The sequence below is a fragment of the Prionailurus bengalensis genome, chromosome E1 (assembly GCF_016509475.1).
Source record: "Prionailurus bengalensis isolate Pbe53 chromosome E1, Fcat_Pben_1.1_paternal_pri, whole genome shotgun sequence".
NCBI classification, from domain to species: domain Eukaryota; kingdom Metazoa; phylum Chordata; class Mammalia; order Carnivora; family Felidae; genus Prionailurus; species Prionailurus bengalensis.
In genome coordinates, this window is record NC_057347.1 from 60746214 (window position 1) to 60765786 (window position 19573).

General features: G+C 49.7%; 1 protein-coding gene across 2 annotated transcripts in view; it reads left to right on the top strand.

Moving 5' to 3' along the window:
- The first annotated feature begins 1157 nt into the window (after window positions 1-1157).
- The window catches only part of TBCD (tubulin folding cofactor D), a 159022-nt gene continuing 140606 nt past the window's right edge, over window positions 1158-19573 (top strand). Inside the window, exons 1-6 of one of the 2 annotated variants that reach the window (XM_043585483.1) lie at window positions 1158-1481; window positions 2659-2709; window positions 10473-10570; window positions 11638-11739; window positions 14315-14461; window positions 16639-16694. In XM_043585483.1, the coding sequence (XP_043441418.1) occupies window positions 1298-1481; window positions 2659-2709; window positions 10473-10570; window positions 11638-11739; window positions 14315-14461; window positions 16639-16694 (638 nt within the window). In that variant the 5' untranslated portion in view covers window positions 1158-1297. The remainder of the gene's footprint in view (window positions 1482-2658; window positions 2710-10472; window positions 10571-11637; window positions 11740-14314; window positions 14462-16638; window positions 16695-19573) is intronic. The other variant, XM_043585484.1, reaches the window with a different exon arrangement.

Here is a 19573-nt window from a genome sequence, read left to right on the forward strand (position 1 = left end):
CTCCATTTTCCAGCTGGAGTGTTTTCTGCTGGATAAAAAGGGGGGGAGGGCAGGGGGAGAGCTTGGTCAGTGGGTGTCCACTGTGGTCAGGTGGCTGGGGTGGCCAGTTGGTTGGAGATGCCGGGGCTGTCATCCGTGAAGGGAGGGCCCAGGGCAAGCTACATCAGGGCAGGGTCTGCGGGGCACTGGCCATTCACAGTGCGGGGCTGGAGACGAGACCACGCCTTTATTACTCCTTGCAAAATTACCAATTTCCCAGTGATAAGGGCGCCCAAATTTCTCTTTTCTGAGACTGTTTGTCCAGCGGGCCTCGCGGTCAGGAGACTGGTCCCATTGACAGGTGTGAGCCTGTTAAGACTTTCTAGAAAGAACACCCCGGAGGCATCCTTCCAGACAATTGACATTTCAAAACAGAAACTGCCTTTGTCGCAAAACTCAGGTTTGTGGGATGTGACAGTGCGACGGGGGGAGAGGGGGGGAGCCGGGCCCCACGTGGGGGATGGGGCCTGGTTCTCCTCCGGCTACTGGGGCCGCGACACCGCCGCCAAGCGCAGGCCACTGCGCCCACCCCCACTGCCACGGGTAGAGATCTTCCCCAACCAACGAGCTCAGACCCCGCCTCCGCGTTCGGACTCACCCCCCCCCTCCCGCCCCCGCCCTGGCCACACCCACAGGCTCAGACCTCACCCCACCCCGACCACACCCACAGGCTCCGTCCCCACCCCACCCACGGGCTCAGAGGCTTTCCCCCGATCCCACCTCGATCCCACCCACAGGCCCAGTCCCCATTCCCCCCGAGCTCAGATTTCCACCCCCTCCGCCCAACCTCACGAGCAAGCTCAGGCCCGGTTCCCCGCCCCGACCCCACCGACAGGCTCAGACCCCACCCCACCCCACCCCGCCCCGAGCTCAGCCTGCCCCCACACCTCCCACCCACCCCACCCCAATCGAACGCATCACCTCAGACCCCGCCCTGCCTTCTCTCTGGCCCCGCCCCCAGGCCGCGCATCAGGCTCGGGTCCCCGGACTTCCTGGCTTCGCGGGATCCAGGCTCCCTTTCACGCGGGCCCCGCCCCACAAGGCCCGGCCCCGCCTCCTTGCGCACTATTTTGGCGGCCGGCGCGTCCCGTAGCGGGTCCGAGGCGCGAGGTCGGAGGTCGTGGGGCGGGGCCAGCGTCGGTAGCCACCCCCTCCGCCTCAGCAGTAGTACCTCCGTCTGCATCAGCCGGCATCCCTCGTCCCGGTGCTCGGGCGGGGCCGAGCTTCCAGTCCACAGGCGCGGTCCGGAGCAGCGAGGATGGCTCTGGGCGAGGAGCCGGCCGCGGGCGCGCCGGAGGACGGGGCGGAGGACGAGGCGCTGGCCCGCGGCGGCTTCCTCGAGTCGTTCTGCGAGAGCGCGGAGACGCGCGCGCTGCTCGCCCGCCTGCCGGCGGTGCTCGGCGACCGTGCGGCCCGGGAGGGCGCCCTGGAGCGGTTCCGAGGTGCGCGTGCGGCCCGGGACCGGTGGCCTTCTGTACGCGCTCTCGGGCCGCAGCTGCTGCTTTCCCCGTGCGATGGTTGCCCCCTGCCGCGCACCTGTGGGAGCCGGGCGTGTGCGCTAGGGCGGCCTCACCTGGAGGCGCCGGGGCCGCGGGCCCTGCCTTTCCCGCCTGTCATCGGAGGGCGGGGTTGTGCAGGGTCCCGCGTGAGGACACCGGCGTGGACCTCGCCGGGGCGGCCCCGGCTCTCGGGGACGGCCGTGCGGACCGGGAGGGAGGGACAGGAGAAGCAGACGGGGACCAGCGCGCCGCAGACCACGGGATCTCCGACCCCACCCGGCGGGGTAGCGGCGGGCGGCGCAGCCCAGGCTCGGGGCACGGTGGGCGGTGGGTCGCGCGCGCGGTAGTTCCCCTTAAGGTGTCAGCTCGCCCAGCTCGCACCTTTGCAGCCGTCTCTCGGGAGCAGCTCGTGAGGGCTCCCTGGGGCCCCGCCGCTGGGCGGTCAGGCTTTTGTCGTCCAGGAAAACCACCTTCGCGGGCCCTTCTTGCTCACGAAGTTTCGGCGTGGGTTTGTGCTCTTGCTTTGTCAGGACGGCCCTCTGACTTTGAGAGAGGGGCAGTGTGGCGGCTGCCCTGACAAAGCATATGCTCTGGTGACACACCCCAGGGTTTTTACGTCCCGCTTGCCGCTCGGGCGCCTTGCCTCCTTGCTCTGAGCCTGTTTCTTTGGCCGTGAACCGGGGGTTCAAAAACAAGACCTTGTGCACACGACTGCCGAGAGGGTGAGGGCACGTCGGGGGGCCGGCGAAGGCCCTTTTTCCCCTCCTGGGAAGTTGTCACAGGTGCAGGTGTGTGGCAGGTGGCCGCGGGATCTGACAGCTGTGCCAGCGGCCGCTGGGGTCTGCGGGGTCGGGCGGGGGGAGAAGTGGGTGCGGGGAGGTGTCTTGTCTGGTGAAGGGGAGGACTTGTGACTCGAGGAGGGAGCAAAGAAAGGTTCAGAGGAGGTGGGGGAACGGGCTCCAGAGGAAGGCGCTCCGCGCACGCGGGGAGGCGGGGCCGGCGGGTGGTGGTGGGGAGCCACCTAGGTGGCCTGTGCCCCAGGGGCTGCGCCGCGGAAGGCGGCGAGGGAAGGCGGGCATGTCTGCCCCAGCGAAGCTAACCCTCGTGTTTTCCTTCTTAGTGATCATGGACAAGTACCAGGAGCAGCCTCACCTGCTGGACCCACACCTCGGTAAGAACAGAGGCCGCTCCTCCTGCGGTGGGTCCTTCGGTCACACGTGTGTGCCCGCCGCCGCGGGCGTCAGGACGCATTGCCCCGGTCTTGTTTGTTCTTCGCGGGGTCTCTGCACCCCTTGCTCGTAGTGTGAATTTTAATGTTTTCCAGGCTCATTTTGTTAGCGCCCAGCCCTCTACGGGGATCACCGTCGAAGGGCGATGAGTTATCCGTGTAGATGGAGACACGGAGGCTCCGGCTTCCTTAACTCAGTTTAAGGGCACTGACTTTTGTGTTTCTTTTGTTTTTCATTGTTTGTTTATTGTCATTTTATGTTTGTTTATTTTTGAGAGAGAGAGAAGGAGAGACAGCGGGCATGAGTGGGGGAGGGAGGGAGAAAGAGGGAGACAGAGGGTCCAAGCAGGCGGTGCACTGTCAGCACAGGGCCTGACCTGGGGCTCGAAGTCGAGAACTGTGAGATCCTGACCGGAGCGGGTGCCCCTTATTTTTGACTTGTTTCATCCTGATAACACTTTTTTTTTTTATATGCAAAAGTAACACTTCTGGTGGTGAACTTAGGAAGGAGGAAGGTAGGAAAGGCAGCACGGGGTGGGGGCCGGGGGCCGGAGCCCCAGGCCAGGCTGCCTGGGTGTGCATCTCCGTGCAGCCCCTCAGCGGCTGTGGCCTGAGTTTCCCCACCTGTGGAATGGGGATTATTAGCACTACCTGTCCCACAGGGCTGTTGAAGCTTTACACGTTACCGTGTGAGGCCTTGAGCGTCGGCTTTAGTGTACGCATACGTGCCTTTTAAAAAGTGGGCTGGTGCTGCGCGTGCTGCTTTCCTCTTCAGGTAACCTTGAAGGTTTTGTGCAAGGTAAGCTTTCTGAGCGGTCCCCTGTCTCAGGCAGAAGAAATACGTTTCATCCTGGCTCGGTGAAGACAGAAGGCACGGTTCCCTCACCCACTGTTACCAAGTCCAAGTTTCTTTCTCAGGAGTCTGTTTTTGCTGCTGAAAGTTTCTAGAACTTGATATTTCAGAGGCGTGTGACGTGCTCTGGGTCTTTTCTCTCATGCTGGTCAGTCTTAGGCTGAAGACTTGCGTCCTTTGGCACAGGGGACTTCTGGTGTGGCGCTGGTCATTTCTCTGCTTCCGCTTTCTCTTTCTGGTGAGCCTGTGGACTGCATGTTGAGTTTCCAGGAGTGACCTTCTGGCCCCTTAGCTTTTCCCACATAGTTTTGCTTTTTAATCTTTGTTTTGCACATGAAGACGTTCTTGAATGTATTTTGTCCACAGGTTTTACCATCTCAGGGCTCTTGTCCTTGGTTTGGTATTTTTGACAGTTGTCTTCTGGGTCGTGTTTTCTCTCTGGGGACTACATGGCTGGCTGCTGGGTGCTGTCGCACTGTGGGGGAGGGTCCCACCGTGGGCCTCCTAGCCCAGAATGCCAACTCCCGGTTGAGTCAGGCTCTGACTGGCTGTTGTCAGCTGCTTCCTGGCTTCCTCTCAGACCTACTCTCTTCAGAGCATCTCTGTCCAGTAGAGAATTGGGTGATGATGGAATGTTCTAGATCTGTGCTATCTGGTAAAGTCACCAGTAGCCAGATGTGATTGCTGAGCACTTGACTGACATATGGCTAGGATGACTGAAGAACGTAATTTTATTTTATTTTTTGTTTATTTAAAAAATGTTTGTTTATTTTGAGAGAGAGAGAGCACGCAAGCTGTGAAGCGGAGGGGCAGAGGAGGGAGGGAGAGAGAATCCCAGGCAGGCTCTGTCCCATCAGCTCAGGGTCTGATGCAGGGCTTGATCTCAGGAACTGAACTGTGAGATCATGACCTGAGCCAAAATCAAGAGTCAGACGCTTAACCAACTGAAGCTACCCAAGCACCCCCTGAAGAACTGAATTTTAAATTTTATTTGACTTAGGGGCGCCTGGGTGGCTCAGTCTGTTAAGCGTCCAACTTCTGCTCAGGTCATGATCTCATGATTCGTGGGTTTGAGCCCTGTGTCGGGCTCTCTGCTGACAGCTCAGAGCCTGGAGCCTGCTTTGGATTCTGCGTGTCCCTCTCTCTTTGCCCCTCCCCTGCTTGTGCACGCAACGCATGCGCGTTCTCTCTCTCTCTCTCTCTCTCTCTCTCTCTAATATAAACATTAACAAAAAGTTTTTTAAAATTTTATTTGACAAAAAAGCAAACCCGAATGTGGCTAAGTGGCTGTGGGGCCCAGCACTCTAGGGAGGTAGACCTCTGGTCTTCTGCCCACGAGGGCAAGGGCTGGGGGACCTTAGAGCACTCCTCCTGTTTGCAACCCTTCCTGCGTCCTGCGCTGGCCGGTTCCTGGCACCTCGGCTCTGCCTGCCGGGCTGCTTCGGTTACCACAGGTTTCCCTGCCACCATCCAGTTTCCAAGTCACAGCTGACATCTCTTGGCTGTTGTTTCTTTTTCTCTTTTTCTTTGTGGATTTGTATCTCTTTATTTCGTTTTCCCGGGACTTGGGGGGTGAGGGTTGCTGAGATATGCATGTGGAATAATCTGCTTTTCTGGTTTCTGTTCTTGTGGAATGGCTGTGCTGGCTTTCAGAATCTCTGGGAGGCCAGTTCTGACTGTTCCCTGCCATTCTCTCCAGTTCCCCTCTTTCCTCAGGCGTCAGCTTTTGTGCGTGTTTTGGTCTTTTCATGTTACTATTTCTGTCGTATTTAAGACCAAACGGATGTAGATGAGGGCTCCTCCGCTCCTCCTTTTTGTAAGTTGGAGTGTTTCCGGCTAGACCCATCCTGAAGGAATTCTGTCAGGCAGCCCCCTTTGGGGCAGTGTGGTGAGTGAATGAGCGGATTTTCTCTGGGAGCAGGTGAGTTGGTTGAGTTTTCTACTAATTGGGGACGTTCCATATGCTGGGATGAAGCCTTTCCTTTATCTGGGGTGCTCACGTTTCCTTCGGAGAACGCTTCACTTGCCCTAAGTGGTTTGTTGAGTTTTGCTCTGGGATGAAAGCTGCTTGTGCTCATGAGGTGTAGATCACACGCCGTCCAGTTCAGCCTTGTGTGCGCATACTTCATTGGTTTTTTTTTTATTTTTATTTTTATTAAAAAAAATTTTTTTTAATGTTTATTTTTCTGAGAGAGACAGAGACAGAGTGTGAGTGGGTTAGGGGCAGAGAGAGAGGGAGACACAGAATCCAAAGCAGCCTCCAGGCTCCGAGCTGTCAGCACAGAGCCCAACGTGGGGCTCGAACTCAGAAGCTGTGAGATCATGACCTGAGCCGAAGTCAGAGGCTCAACGAACTGAGCCACCCAGGCGCCCCTACTTCATTGGTTTTAGTACATCACAGAGTTGTGTAGCCATCACTACTAACTCCCTAATGTTTCATCACCCCCAGGAGAAGCCCATATCCATCAACGGTCCCCCCCACCCTCACTCTCCTGCCAGCTCCTGGCAATTGCTAATCTGTTTTCTGTCTGAATTTCTTATAAATGTTCATTGTGAGCATTTCATATAATGGAGTCAGACAATATGTCTTTTGTTTTTTGTTTCTTTTTATTTATTTATTTTTTATTTTTTTTCAATATAAATTTTGTTTCTTTTTAAAGATTTTATTTTTAATCAAAAATTTTTTAATTTTATTTTTTTAATATTTCTTTTTTTAAATGCATGTTTATTTTTGAGAGAGTGAGTGTGTGAGCAGGGGAGGGAGACACAGAACCTGAAGCAGGATCCAGGCTCCCAGCTATCAGAGCAGATCCTAAAGTGGGGCTTAAACTCACAAACCATGAGATCATGATCTGAACAGAAGTGGACGCTTGACCAACTGAGCCACCCAAGTGCCCCTGATTTTTTTTTTTTTAATGTTTATTTATTCTTGAGAGAGAGAGAAAGACACAGAGTGTGAGTGGGGGAGGGTCAGAGAGAGAGAGAGGGAGACACAGAATCCGAAGCAGGCTCCAGGCTCTGAGCTGTCAGCACAGAGCCTGATGCGGGGCTCGAACTCATGAACCGTGAGATCATGGCCTGAGCTGAAGTTGGACGCTTACCCAACTGAGCCACCCAGGCGCCCCTGATTTTTTTTTTTGTTAATGTTTTTATTTTTGGGAGACAGAGAGTGCATAGGTGCGAGAGGAGGTGGGGCAGAGAGAGGGGGACAGACGATCTGAAGCGGGCTCTGTGCTGACAGCAGAGAGCCCCTATGTGGGGCTTGAACTCACAAGCCATGAGATCATGACCTGAGCCAAAGTCAGATGCTTAACGTCTTAACCGACTGAGCCACCCAGGCACCCTAGACAATAGGTCTTATGTGACTGGCTTCTTTAACTGGGTGTAATGTTTAAAGTTCATTGTGCAATGAAATACATTACTAGTTTTTCAGTTTCTTTGGGTTTTCTAAGCAGGCAAATAATTATATAGTTTAAAAAAAATTTTTTTTTTTAACGTTTATTTATTTTTGAGACAGGGAGAGACAGCATGAACGGGGGAGGGTCAGAGAGAGAGGGAGACACAGAATCAGAAACAGGCGCCAGGCTCTGAGCTGTCAGCACAGAGCCTGATGCGGGGCTCGAACTCACGGACCGCGAGATCATGACCTGAACCGAAGTCGGATGCTTAACCGACTGAGCCACCCAGGCGCCCCAATAATTATATAGTTTGTAAGTAATGCCAGCTTGATCTCTTTATCTGTCGATATACACTTTCATTCTTCCTTTAAAGTGTTCAAAGTTACCTTTGATGAGATATAATTTACATGCAATAAAACGCACCCATCCTAAGTATACAGTTTGAGTTTTGACAAATGTATGTATCTCCACCACCGTCAAGGTGTAGAACATTTCTGTCCTCCCATGAGGTTAAGTGAACTGTGTCCCTTTGCAGTTAGTTGCCCTCATCTTGGCCCTGGGCAACCACTGACCTACTTTACTCTCTGGCTTCTTTATGTTAAAATAGTATTCTTAAGGCTTCTCCATATTACATGTTTTAGTACTTTGCTCATTTTCTGTTGAACCACAATTTGTTTATCCTTTCACCCTGTTGATGGACATTTGGGTTGTCTCCAGTTTGGGGGTGTTATTAATGCTACTGTGACATTTGCAGACAGTCCTTTAGGCTGACATGTGTTTCCATTTCTATTGGATAAATCTGTAAGAGTGGAATTGTTGGGTTGTATAGTAAATATGTTTTTTATGATAAACTTTTATGATGAATTGCCATACTGTTTTCATAAAGGTGGTGCCATTTTACATTTCAACCAACAATCTATGAGAATTTCAGTTGCCCTACATCCTCATCATCACTTAGTATTGCCAGTCTTTCTGATTGTAGCCTACGTTTTTGTGGGAATGTGGTGGTGTATCACTACAGTTTTACTCTGCATTCCCTAGATGTGAGTTGCAGTCTTTTATGTTGAGTAAGACTCACAGCCCAGCACAGGGTCTGTTTTGTTGAAAGTTCTATGTGCACTTGAGAGGAATGTCTATTCAGCTGATGTTGGGTAGAGTGCCCTGTAAGTGTCATTTAGGTAGGGTGATTCATACTGTTATATAGGCCTTTTATGTCCATATTGATTTTTTTTCACTTGTTCTGTCAGTTCCTGAGAGTACCGAAATCTCTAACTACAATGATAAATTTGTCTTTTTCCTTTCCGCTCTCTCAATTTGGCTCTGTAATTTGGCGTGGTTATAGGAGTCTTGAGTCTTCATGACTAATTGATCCTTACATCATTATGAAATGTTCTGTTTATCTCTGTAATATTACATGTTTCAAAATATGCTTTGTCTGATACTGATATGGCTGCTCTGGCTTTTTTTTTTTTTTTTTTTTAAGTTGAGAGAGAGCGCGTGCACACGCATGCCAGCAGGGGAAGGGGCAGAGAGAGAGAGGGCAAGAGAGAATCCCAGGCAGGCTCTATGTTGTCAATGCCGAGCCCGATGTGGGGCTCAAAGTCATGAACTGTGTGATCATGACCTGAGCTAAAATCCCTGAGCCGAAATCAAAAGTCGGATGCTTAACTGACTGAGCCACCCAGGCACCCCTGCTCGGGCTTTCTTATAATTCATGATTGTTTGGTATGGCTTTTCTTCCTATTAACATTTAAAAAAAAAATTAAAAAAATTTTTTTTAGAGAGAAGTGGGGGAGAGAGGCAAAGGGGCAGGATGGGGGGTGGAGAGAGAAAGAGAATCTTTTTTTTTAATGTTTATTTTTGAGAAAGAGAGAGCGAGTGAGCAGGCACTGGGGAGGGACAGAGAGAGGAGACACAAAATTGGAAGCAGGCTCCAGGCTCTGAGCTGTCAGCACAGAGCTCTATGGGGGGCTCAAACTCACAAGCTGTGAGATCATGACCTGAGCTGAAGTCAGGCACTTAACCCACTGAGCCACCCAGGTGCCCTGGGAGAGAGAATCTTAAGCAGGCTCCCTGGGAGAGAGAATCTTAAGCAGACTTCATGCTCAGTGTGGAGCCTGACACAGGGCTCAATTCCACGGCCCTGGGATCATGACCTGACCCAAAATCAAGAGTTGGACACCTAAACGACTGAGCTACCAGGCATCCCATCCCCCATTAACTCAGTGCTTCTTGGTAGTTGTTGTTACCTGGCCTTGTGGAAGACTTGAGGGGACCTCTGTAGATGACTGGAGCTCATTCTCTGCATACCTTTCTCTTCGTTACCCTGTCCTGTGGATGTTAGCGGACTTAGCCTCCTTGAACCTCTGTCTCTGCTCTGCGTCCCCACGCCCTGTACTGAGTTCTGCATGTCACCTCCTGGCAGACAGCCTGGGCAGCTGTGGATCCCAGTCCATTTGTTTCCTTGAACTGCCTGTTCCAGTATCGCTGAATATGTATTTGTCATATATTTGTCTAGTTTTCTAATTTTTGGTGGTAGGGCAATTCTGTATGAGTTATTCCTTTCTAACTGGAAGCAGAAATCTTTTATTCTGCCTTATTACATTGGTTAGAATGTGATTATCACTAAATCATAGTAGTTGTAGGAGGTATCTTCTATAAAGCACAATAGTAGATACTGGTTTGACGTAGAATAATTCTTAAATATAAGAATATTTCTCTTGCATTAAAATTCAGAAATTTTTAAAAATGTTTACTTAATTTACTTTTGAAAGAGGGCTTACGCGCATGCTTGTGTGTACTCATACAAGTTGGGGAGGGGCAGGGAGGGAGGCATAGAATCTGAATCAGGCTCCAGGCTCTCAGCTGTCAGCACATAGCCTGACATGGGGCTCAAACCCACTAATCGTGAGATCATGACCTGAGCTGAAGTTGGATGCTTAACCAACTGAACCACCCAGGCACTCCTCTAATTTTATTTTAAGTAGACTTTACATCCAGCGTGGAGCCCTTCTGCATTTTAAAAGCAAGGATGAATGTTGTGAATATTGTATTCATTCTGTGCCCTTTTAGAAACTGTTAAGATAAAAATGTTTTTCGGGGCTCCTGGGTGGCTCATTTGACCATCTGACTCTTGATTTTGGCTCAGGTCATGATCCCAGGGTCATGGGATTGAGCCCCACGGCAGGCTCTGTGCTGTTCCTGGAGTCTCCTTAAGATTCTCTTCTTCTCACTCCCTTTCTCCTTCACCACCACCCGTGCTTGCCTGTGTGCTGTCTCTCTAAAAAAAAAAAAAAATGTTTTTCTTTTGCTCTATTGATACTCGGATTACACAGGTTTACTAATACTGAACCACTCTTACATTTGTAAATCTGTTTTTTCTTCTGGCATTTTGTTTCAATATCATACTAATGTTGAATTTTGTAGTAAATATTTTGCGTATGTTTTTTTCCTAGAATGGATGATGAATTTGTTGTTGGATATAGTACAAGATAAGACATCTCCAGCTGACCTCATACATCTGGCTTTTAAATTTCTTTACATCATCACCAAGGTAACATTTACGTAGCACTTTATAGCGGACAGAATACTTATGTACTTGGTTCAGAAATTACCTTCCAAATGTTATTTTTCAGGAAAGATGGTTCTCACACATAAATCGTGGGTTTCTTTTTTTTTTTTTTTTTTTTTTTTTTTTACCACATCTGGGGAATCAGATGTTAGTGATAGTGGTTCTGGGGTCCTTTGGCTGAAACCACGTCTGAGATATTTAGCGTCTCGCAGTTGAATAGATCAAGCACTACCTAGGTAGAAAGGACATGGGGGAGGGGCAGAGAGGAAGGGGAAGGGGAGAGAGAGCCAACTAATTCAGAAAGTCTCTTACAAGGAGAAAGTGGACAAGCGTGGTGAAAATGGAAGTGCTTCTCAAACTTTAATGTGCAGATGAATTTCCTGGGCATTTTGTTAACAATGCAGATTCTGAGTAAGCAGGTCTGAGGTGGGGCCTGATAATCGGTATTCTTGCAGACTCCCAGGTGATGGGTGGGTACTGGCCTACAGACTTAACCAGTTGCAGTTTTGACCACGGGAGTGACTCAGAGCCATCTGGGGGTGGGTTTTGGGGGGCTACTCGGTGGAGCAGTGCCCTTGGCCAGTGAGAGAGCTCCATGGGGGGGCTGCCCTGTGCGTACTCGTCTGTGGTCTGCCGGCTCAACAGGTAGAGCGCAGGGTCTCTCCTGAACGAGGAGCACCATTGCATTTGTGGAAGCCATAATGAACTTGGGGACCTTTGAGGTTTTCGAGGACTTATTCCTCATAAGTGTCACAGGGCGATTGTATAAACAATGTAGAGGGAAAACTTTTTAGTTTGTAGCATATCTGTGTTTCTGGTGAAGCACATTTGATATTTGTTTGTCAAGGGGGGCCAGAACATGTGAATGGATGATGTAAGAAGCAAAGATAGCCGTGTTTACTTACCAAGTTGTATCACTGTGATGTGACACAATTCTCTGATCACTGGGTGGAGTAGGTGGTGATCTTTGATGATAGAAGAAAAATATAATTTTGTTACTTTCTGTGTTTTCTAATTATGTAGTAATTCAATGTCTTTTTATCTGGTAGGTTCGAGGATATAAAACATTTCTTCGTTTATTTCCTCATGAAGTGGCTGATGTACAACCTGTTTTAGATATGTTTACAAATCAAAATCCTAGAGACCATGAAGTGAGTGTCATTTTCTCCTCCTTTTCACTCCCTGCCCTCTCCCTCCTCTCTTCCCTTGTTTGCTCCACTCCTTACTGGCAGCTGTATCCTCCTGTTTCCTTCAGTTTTATGTTATGCTGTTTTGTGTCCCTCTCTCTCTTTTCTTTATTCTTTTGGCTTTCTCTCTTTTTATATGTTACTTTAAGCTATTTCCTTAAAAAAAAAAAAAGTTTATTTTGAGAGAGAGTGAGTAAGGGAGAGGGGAGAGAGAGAGAGGGTGAGAGAATCCAAAGCAGGTTCCACGCTCCGCAGGAAGCCAGACATGGGGCTCAATCCCATGACTGTGCGATCACGGCCTGAGCCAGCGTCGAGTCAGATGCTTCACTGACTGAGCCACCCAGGTGCCCTAAATTATTTCCTTTTATTTTTTTATTTTACTATTTTATTTATTTATTTATTTTTAAAAAAGTTTTACTTATTTTTGAGAGAGAGGGAAAGAGAGAATCCCAAGTAGGCTCCATGCTCACCATGGAGCCCGATGCGGGGCTCGATCTCACAACTGTGAGATCGTGACCTGAGCCGATAGCAAGAATTGGACGCTTAACCAACTGAGCCACTCAGGCACCCCAAATTATTTCCTTTTAAAATATGTCTTTATAAAGAAAAAAAAATATGCTTATATTCAGTGTGGTGAAAAGTATGTCAACCATCTAGATTTTTAAACTTGAAATATAATTATGTTGGGGGTCCCTAGGATCACCCTCAGGTTTGATGATTCCCTAAGACCACTGTAGGACTCCACAGGTAGTTGTTCTTATGGTTGTGACTGGTTCGTAGCAAACCCAGCAAAGGGAAAAGGCATATGGGGTGAAGTCTGGAGGAAACCAGGAGCAAGCTCCAGTCTTCTCTCAGGTCACACAGGGCACTTGTCATTCCCCCAGCACTGAGTCGTGTGTTGCCCATGTGAATGTCGTAGAGACCAGTGTGCAGGAATTTTCTTGGGGTTGGTTACGTGGGTACTCTGCCAAACATGGACTGAAATTCCAAACTCCCAAAAGGAAAGCGAGTTTCAACATAATCCACATGGTTTGTACAGGTAGTCCAAGCACAGAGAGTCCCCCTTCCCTGGGAATGCTGGGAAGCCTCCCGAAGTTCAGGTTCCTAGCTGCCCAAGGATGGCTAGCCTTGTTCGCAGGTCTCTCCAGGGAATCAGGTTGCTGTGGGAGTGTCCTTACGCACTTAGCACACGGTTCACAACTGCATCACCCAGGGAGCTGTTTCTGAACGTGCCCAATCTCAGCTTAGATGTAGGGGAGCATTTCCCCAGCTCCCCGAAGGAATTGTTCCAGGGCCAAAGTGGAATCTTGTTTTATTGACTACCTAAAATAAGGGTACTCCTATTTATTTATTTATTTTAATTTTATTTTTTTAAATTTACATCCACATTAGTTAGCACATAGTGCAACAATGACTTCAGGAGTAGATTCCTTAGTGCCCCTGACCCATTTATCCCATCCCCCCTCCCACAACCCTTCCTGTAACCCTCAGTTTGTTCTCCATATTTATGAGTCTCTTCTGTTTTGTCCCCTTCCCTGTTTTTATATTATTTTTGTTTCCCTTCCCTTATGTTCGTCTGTTTTGTCTCTTAAAGTCCTCATATGAGTGAAGTCATGTGATTTTTGTCTTTCTCTGACTAATTTCACTTAGCATAATACCCTCCAGTTCCATCCACGTAGTTGCAAATGGCAAGATTTCATTGTTTTTGATTGCTGAGTAATATTCCATTGTATGTATATACCACATCTTCTTTATCCATTCATCCGTGGATGGACATTTGGGCTCTTTCCATACTTTGGCTATTGTTGATAGTGCTGCTATAAACATGGGGGTGCATGTGCCCCTTTGAAACAGCACACCTGTATCCCGTGTATAAATGCCTGGTAGTGCAATTGTTGGGTCGTAGGGTAGTTCTATTTTTAGTTTTTTGAGGAACCTCCATACTGTTTTCCAGACTGGCTGCACCAGCTTGCATTTCCACCAACAATGCAAAAGAGATCCTTTTTCTCTGCATCCTCGCCAACGTCTGTTGTTGTCTGAGTTAATGTTAGCCATTCTGACAGGTGTAAGGTGGTATTGCATTGTGGTTTTGATTTGTATTTCCCTGATGATGAGTGATGTTGAGCATTTTTTTCAGGGGCACTCCTCTTTAAACTGGAATTTGAGAATAGTTTTCTTTATTCTTAAGTGTTTTGCTTTTTTATCTGTTTACACTTTCTTAAAAGGCTGAATGTGTGCTGAAGGGTGCCAGTGATGAGAAGCCATCGTACTGATGTATCATGATTTTTCTTTGTTCATTTTGCTATTTCTTTTGTCTGCTGAAGTAGCCAGCTAAGTTTGTATGACAGAGGGTGTGTGTGGTGGGGTGGGGTATGGGAGGGGCTCACGATGGGGTGCGCTCCAGGCTCTGGGGTGACAGCATCTGAAGGGACTGTGGTTGCATTGTGTGGGCAGGGAGGGCAGTAGGACTGTGAGTGGGGCATGCGGGTTACCTCTGTGCTTGAAACAGGAGTCATTTTACTTTGATTTAACTTCTTAGACTTGGGAGACTCGCTACATGCTTTTACTGTGGCTCTCCGTGACCTGCCTGATCCCTTTTGATTTTTCTCGCCTCGATGGGAACCTCGTCGCTCCACCTGGGCAGATTCGAATGTCCACAATGGACCGTATTCTCGAAGTAGCAGAGGTAAGCGTGATCCTGCAAGTAGCTAGCTGCTAATTAGCATTCTTTTCCATTCTCATGCTGTCTTGATATTAGAGTTTAACTAGGTACACTTTTGACATTTATATTTCTTCAAGTGCTGTTACTCTTGCAGTGAGGTAAAATTCCATTTCGTAATTTATTTAGAAAGTATAATTCACATAGGAGTAAGGATGAATTAGAGCGAATTTCATTGTTTTGTAGGTAGTGCAAATACTACTCCGTTAAGCGTAGTAATGATGTACAAGAGATTTCAGAGGGCAGTTGTAAGAGAAAATGAAGGTCAATTTTAGATATAATTTTTAATTTTTAACATTATATAAATAATACATGATCAATCTAGAAAAACTAGAAAATAAAGCAAAGCAAGAAAGGTGTTAAAGCAGAATCCCTCAAATTCTGGTACCAACAGATAATGACACTTGTATATGTTTTCAGACTTTTTCTGAAACAAATGTTATGCGTATAGATAAATTATTGCATTACCCTGAATTTGAGTGGTTATAGACAAATTATTGCATTACCCTGAATTTGGGTGGTTTAGCACAACACACATTTATCATCTCACAGTTTGTGTGGGTCAGGAATATGGACGTGACTATGCAGGGCGATCTGCGTCAGGGTTCAGCAAGGCTCACCTGGAGCAGGGTCTGCGTCCGTGCTCTCGGGACTGTTGGCAGAAGCCAGACCATCGAGGGTGTTGGACCAAGGGCTCTAGTGCTTTGTTGGCTGTTTCTTGCCATGTGACATCACCCCCCCCCCCCCCCCCCCCCCCCCGTCCCCCAAAACGTGGCAGCATGTTCTCCAAGCTGGCAAGGGGCAGGGTCTGCTAGCGAGACGGAAGTCACGATAACGTGTCACCAAGTCACAAAAGTGACGTCCCACCCCTTTCCAACTTCTCTTGTTGGAGACATGTCAGTGTGTTACAGTTCACACAGGAAGGATTATACTGGGTGTGAGCATCAGCGGGCGAGCTTGTTGAGCACCTGCTGTGTGCCAGACACTGTTCTAATCATCTTTAGTATACGGATCCATGTAATCCTAGTTGATGAGGTAGTTTACTCTTTTTTTTTTAAATTCGATTTTAAAGATTTAAAATTTTTTTTATTTTTAAGTAATCTTTACGCCCAACGTGGGCTTGAACCCACAGCCTTGAGATCCAGAGTCACACGCTACACTGACTGAGCCAGCCAGGCGCCCCAGCAGTTAACTCGTTTTATCCTCGTTTTATCCTCGTTTTACTGAGTGGGCATCAGTCGAGAAAAATAAGTAACTTAGCTGGTTCAATTTCTCATAAACGGTGGGTCCAAATGGGAAGTCAGGCAGTTTGGCTCCTCCCCGTGCTCCACGCCCCCACGCTGCAGAGTGCCCTTGCTGTCCGTGCTTAGCGAGCTGCTGCTTCCCTGGGAGTGTGTGCTCAGTGTCCCACCAGTGAGCAGACGTTTTCTCGTAACCTCTAAGGGGAAAGGTGCTCTGCCATGCCCCGGCTTTTAGCCTGTTCTCGTACGGACGGACATTTAGATGGTCTCCAGCTGTGTTCTGTGAGAGGTGGGGTGATGAGGAGCCACTTCACACACCTCTGTGTACCCGTCTCGTATGTGGCACTGCCGGGTGAGCAGCAGTCCACTTCTAGAGGTTTGGCCCCGGGTATGCGATTGTCCCCCAGAAAACAAGTCTTTTGTGTATCATTTGGGACAAAGTTAGTTGAGATGAGAACTGGAAACTTTTTGAGGCGGGCCTCCAAAGAACAGGTCGTCGCTTGTTTTAACCCTGGGTGCTCTTCTGTCTGAGCGGGGCCTCCTGGTTCTGCATGTAACACACCTGCAGGTCCCGAGTGTGCTTCCTGGACTCTGTGATTCTTTGTTACAGTCGGGTGACACGTATGGGTTTCATTTTTGTGCTGTTTTTGCACGTGTGTGTTTGAAGGAGTGTGGCCACACGCCGTGTGCAGTGGGGTGCCTGCCTGTTGGGCTCCTGGCAGCTGCTGGCAACTGTGGTTTGAGTTTAGGGGGGGCTTGTGCAGCTTCGGAATTTGGCCTCTGCCTAGAAGCTTCGCCAGCCTGGGTTCTCTGGAGGCTGCTGCGTGTGGGACTGGCTGGTGAGCGGGTCCCGGAGATTTGTATTTTGTGTGTAACGGTGCCCGTCCTCGATCCTTTCTTTAGACCTACTTGGTTGTCAGCGACAAGGCCCGAGATGCTGCTGCTGTCCTCGTGTCCAAGTAAGTACCTGTTGGCCCCTCCCAGCTGTGTTGTTGATGTGTGGCTGGTGTGTTCAGAGAGGTTTTGTCTTACGTACTCTTCTGTGTTCCCTGTGTGTCTGTGTTACCTGGGAGGAGGTCTCTGGGCTGATGGGCCTGGGGAAGTCTTTCCTACTGCCCAATACTTGTCTCTTTCTTTGAGGGAGCATTGACACTGTTTGGGTGGAGGAGACCTCTGAACCTGATGGTGCTGGCTAGGGGCTCATGGAGGTCAGCTGATGGGCCCATCCACAGAGCACAGATTCACAACAGGTGGGGCAGGGCTCACCTTTGGGGTGGTGGCTGTTAGATGAGTCTTTAAAGGTCACCCGGCAGTTAACAACGCTGTGGTTTATGGAGATCGTGATATTGATTGGATCATTGCGGCTTAGGGTAAAAATCCCCAAACGTTCTCTGTTGACTAAAAATCAGGCTGTGCCTGAGGCAGGTAAAGATGAGCTGTGACGAGCTGGGTGAGATGACCCTAACAGCAGGCCTGGCTGCTCTGAAGATCCCCAGCGATGTGCATGAGGGCTGTGTAAACTTGTGTCACGAGATGTGAGAACCGAAGGAAGCAGTTTTTCTAAATTAATCTTTTGTGGCCTAAAATAAGTGCATGGAGTAAATAAATTAGAAAATTTGGCTTTCCCCTTTCTACATTTGTGAAAGTTGAAAATGGGTCTAAAACCTTCTGGCTGTTTTGATTGGGAAAACGGGCAACACCTCACTCAGGGTCCCCTTACGCTTAGGTGTATGCCATGACCTTCTTCCCCAAAGTGGGAGGAGAAACCCTTAGTCTGTAGGGCAGCGGGGTGTGGGATGAGGGATTTGTGCAGGTGCCTGGCGCGCTGTAGGGCAGGGCTTGAAGAGAACAGCTGACTGCAGGAGTGAGGGGCAAACATGTGAGCCCCCGGTGTCGCTTCACCTGGGGGAGGGTGATACTCACTGGACAGAGGTTTCTCGTTAAAAAACAGTTTCTTTTTAATTGTAAGAATAATCCTGTGTCTTGGAAAATAAAAGTATAAGGCATAAAATCCACATGTACCTTCATCTCCCAGAGATGTGACTGCTTTTGCCTGTTGTCCTGCTGTCTGTCTGTGTGTCCTGTCCATGGGCATGTGGGCACCCACGCTTGTCGTACCGGGTGCCAGCAGCTGGGCCTGGAGCTTCATCCCGTCTTCTTCCAAAACGCGATTATGATGTGAACACATTGCTGTTTCTGCAGTCCCCGGTGGGACACGTAGACCTACTATTTTTTTTTTTTTCAACGTTTTTATTTATTTTTGGGACAGAGAGAGACAGAGCATGAACGGGGGAGGGGCAGAGAGAGAGGGAGACACAGAATCGGAAACAGGCTCCAGGCTCCGAGCCATCAGCCCAGAGCCTGACGCGGGGCTCGAACTCGTGGACCGCGAGATCGTGACCTGGCTGAAGTCGGACGCTTAACCGACTGCGCCACCCAGGCGCCCCTAGACTTACTATTTTTTATTACCAGCAGTACTGAGGGTTTGATAGAGGTTTTTTTTTTAAAGTTTATTTATTTTGAGAGAGAGAGAGAGAGAGCGAGCACAGGAGCATCAGCGTGAGGGAGGTGGGGAGAGCAGAGAGAGAGGATCCCACGCAGGCTCTGCACTGTCAGCACAGAGCCCGACGCGGGGCCTGAACCCACGAACCATGAGATTATAACTCCAGCCGAAATCAAAAGTCAGATGCTCAACCAGCTGAGCTGCCCAGGTACCCTGAGGGTCTGGTAGAGTTATGTTGCCCTTGACTTTGTGGAGCATTGTGTTTGTAGGGGCTGGGGAGGTGAAACCCTCAACCTTTGTTCCCTCCCTGATGTCCTCCAGGAAAGGTGACCTGGGGACAGATCCAACCACTTGGTGGGACTCTGCTGCACCATCTAGTGGTCAGGATGAGTACATGTTTCACATAGTGGAGGCTGGTTTTCAGCACATTAAAAATGCTCTAGCCATTTTGCCAGGTGGTGGCTACATCCTGGTGCTGTGTAGCCAGCTTCTCAAGAGTGTTCTAGAATGGGCGGTGCTGTAACTGCATGGCTGAGCATCTTCTCATACACCCGGCAGTGGCTCTTCTGGGGGAAGAGAGGGCTCTGAGGTGGGAGGGCTTCTAGTTGGGACAGGAGCTTCCTGCAGGGATGCTGAGGTAGGTGTCGGGACCACACTGAGCGCTGCTCTGAGGTGAGCCATGACCCGGTGTGACATGAGGAAGAAATGGGCCAGAACGTCGCAAAGCAGGTTTGCACAGCATAAGTGCAGAGCCCCCCAAGTGTGTTCTGTGGGGGGCATCTGGAGGGACTGTGAAGTCCTACCTCCTGATGCTTTCTGGTCCCATGTCTCCTTGAGAGGCTGCTCATCTCCAGCTGTCTCTTCATGTTTTCTGCTTGTTTCCTGTGTTCTGCCCCCAGAGTGGAAGCTGCCCTAGCAGAGTGTGGGCTTAACCTGAGCCCCTTTTCAGATAGCTGAGGGCCTGGCATGTGGACTGGCTAGAGAGGAGTAAAGGGGGCCCAGGCTTTGGTGTGGGGCTTGGGGCTGGCTGCCAGCTCAGACCAGGTGTGTTAGCGGCAGGTCCAGTATGTGCTGTCTGAGCAGATGTGGGCTCTGCATGGGGCTGTGCGGTATTGGGTGGAGGGGTGGGGAAGGAAGACCCATGGCAGATGCAGGGGGAGAGGGCCTTGGGCCTGCTGCTGGGCCAGACCTCGCCGTATGGGGGTACTGTGTCCCAAGGTGAAGGGATGGAGTTGGGCCAAGGAAAGGGAAGGGCTGAGTAGTAGGTGTTGGGGGGGGGGTTCCTGGGCAGTGATGGTGACAGGTCAAGGTGGTCCTGTAGTGTATGGGGCCTCA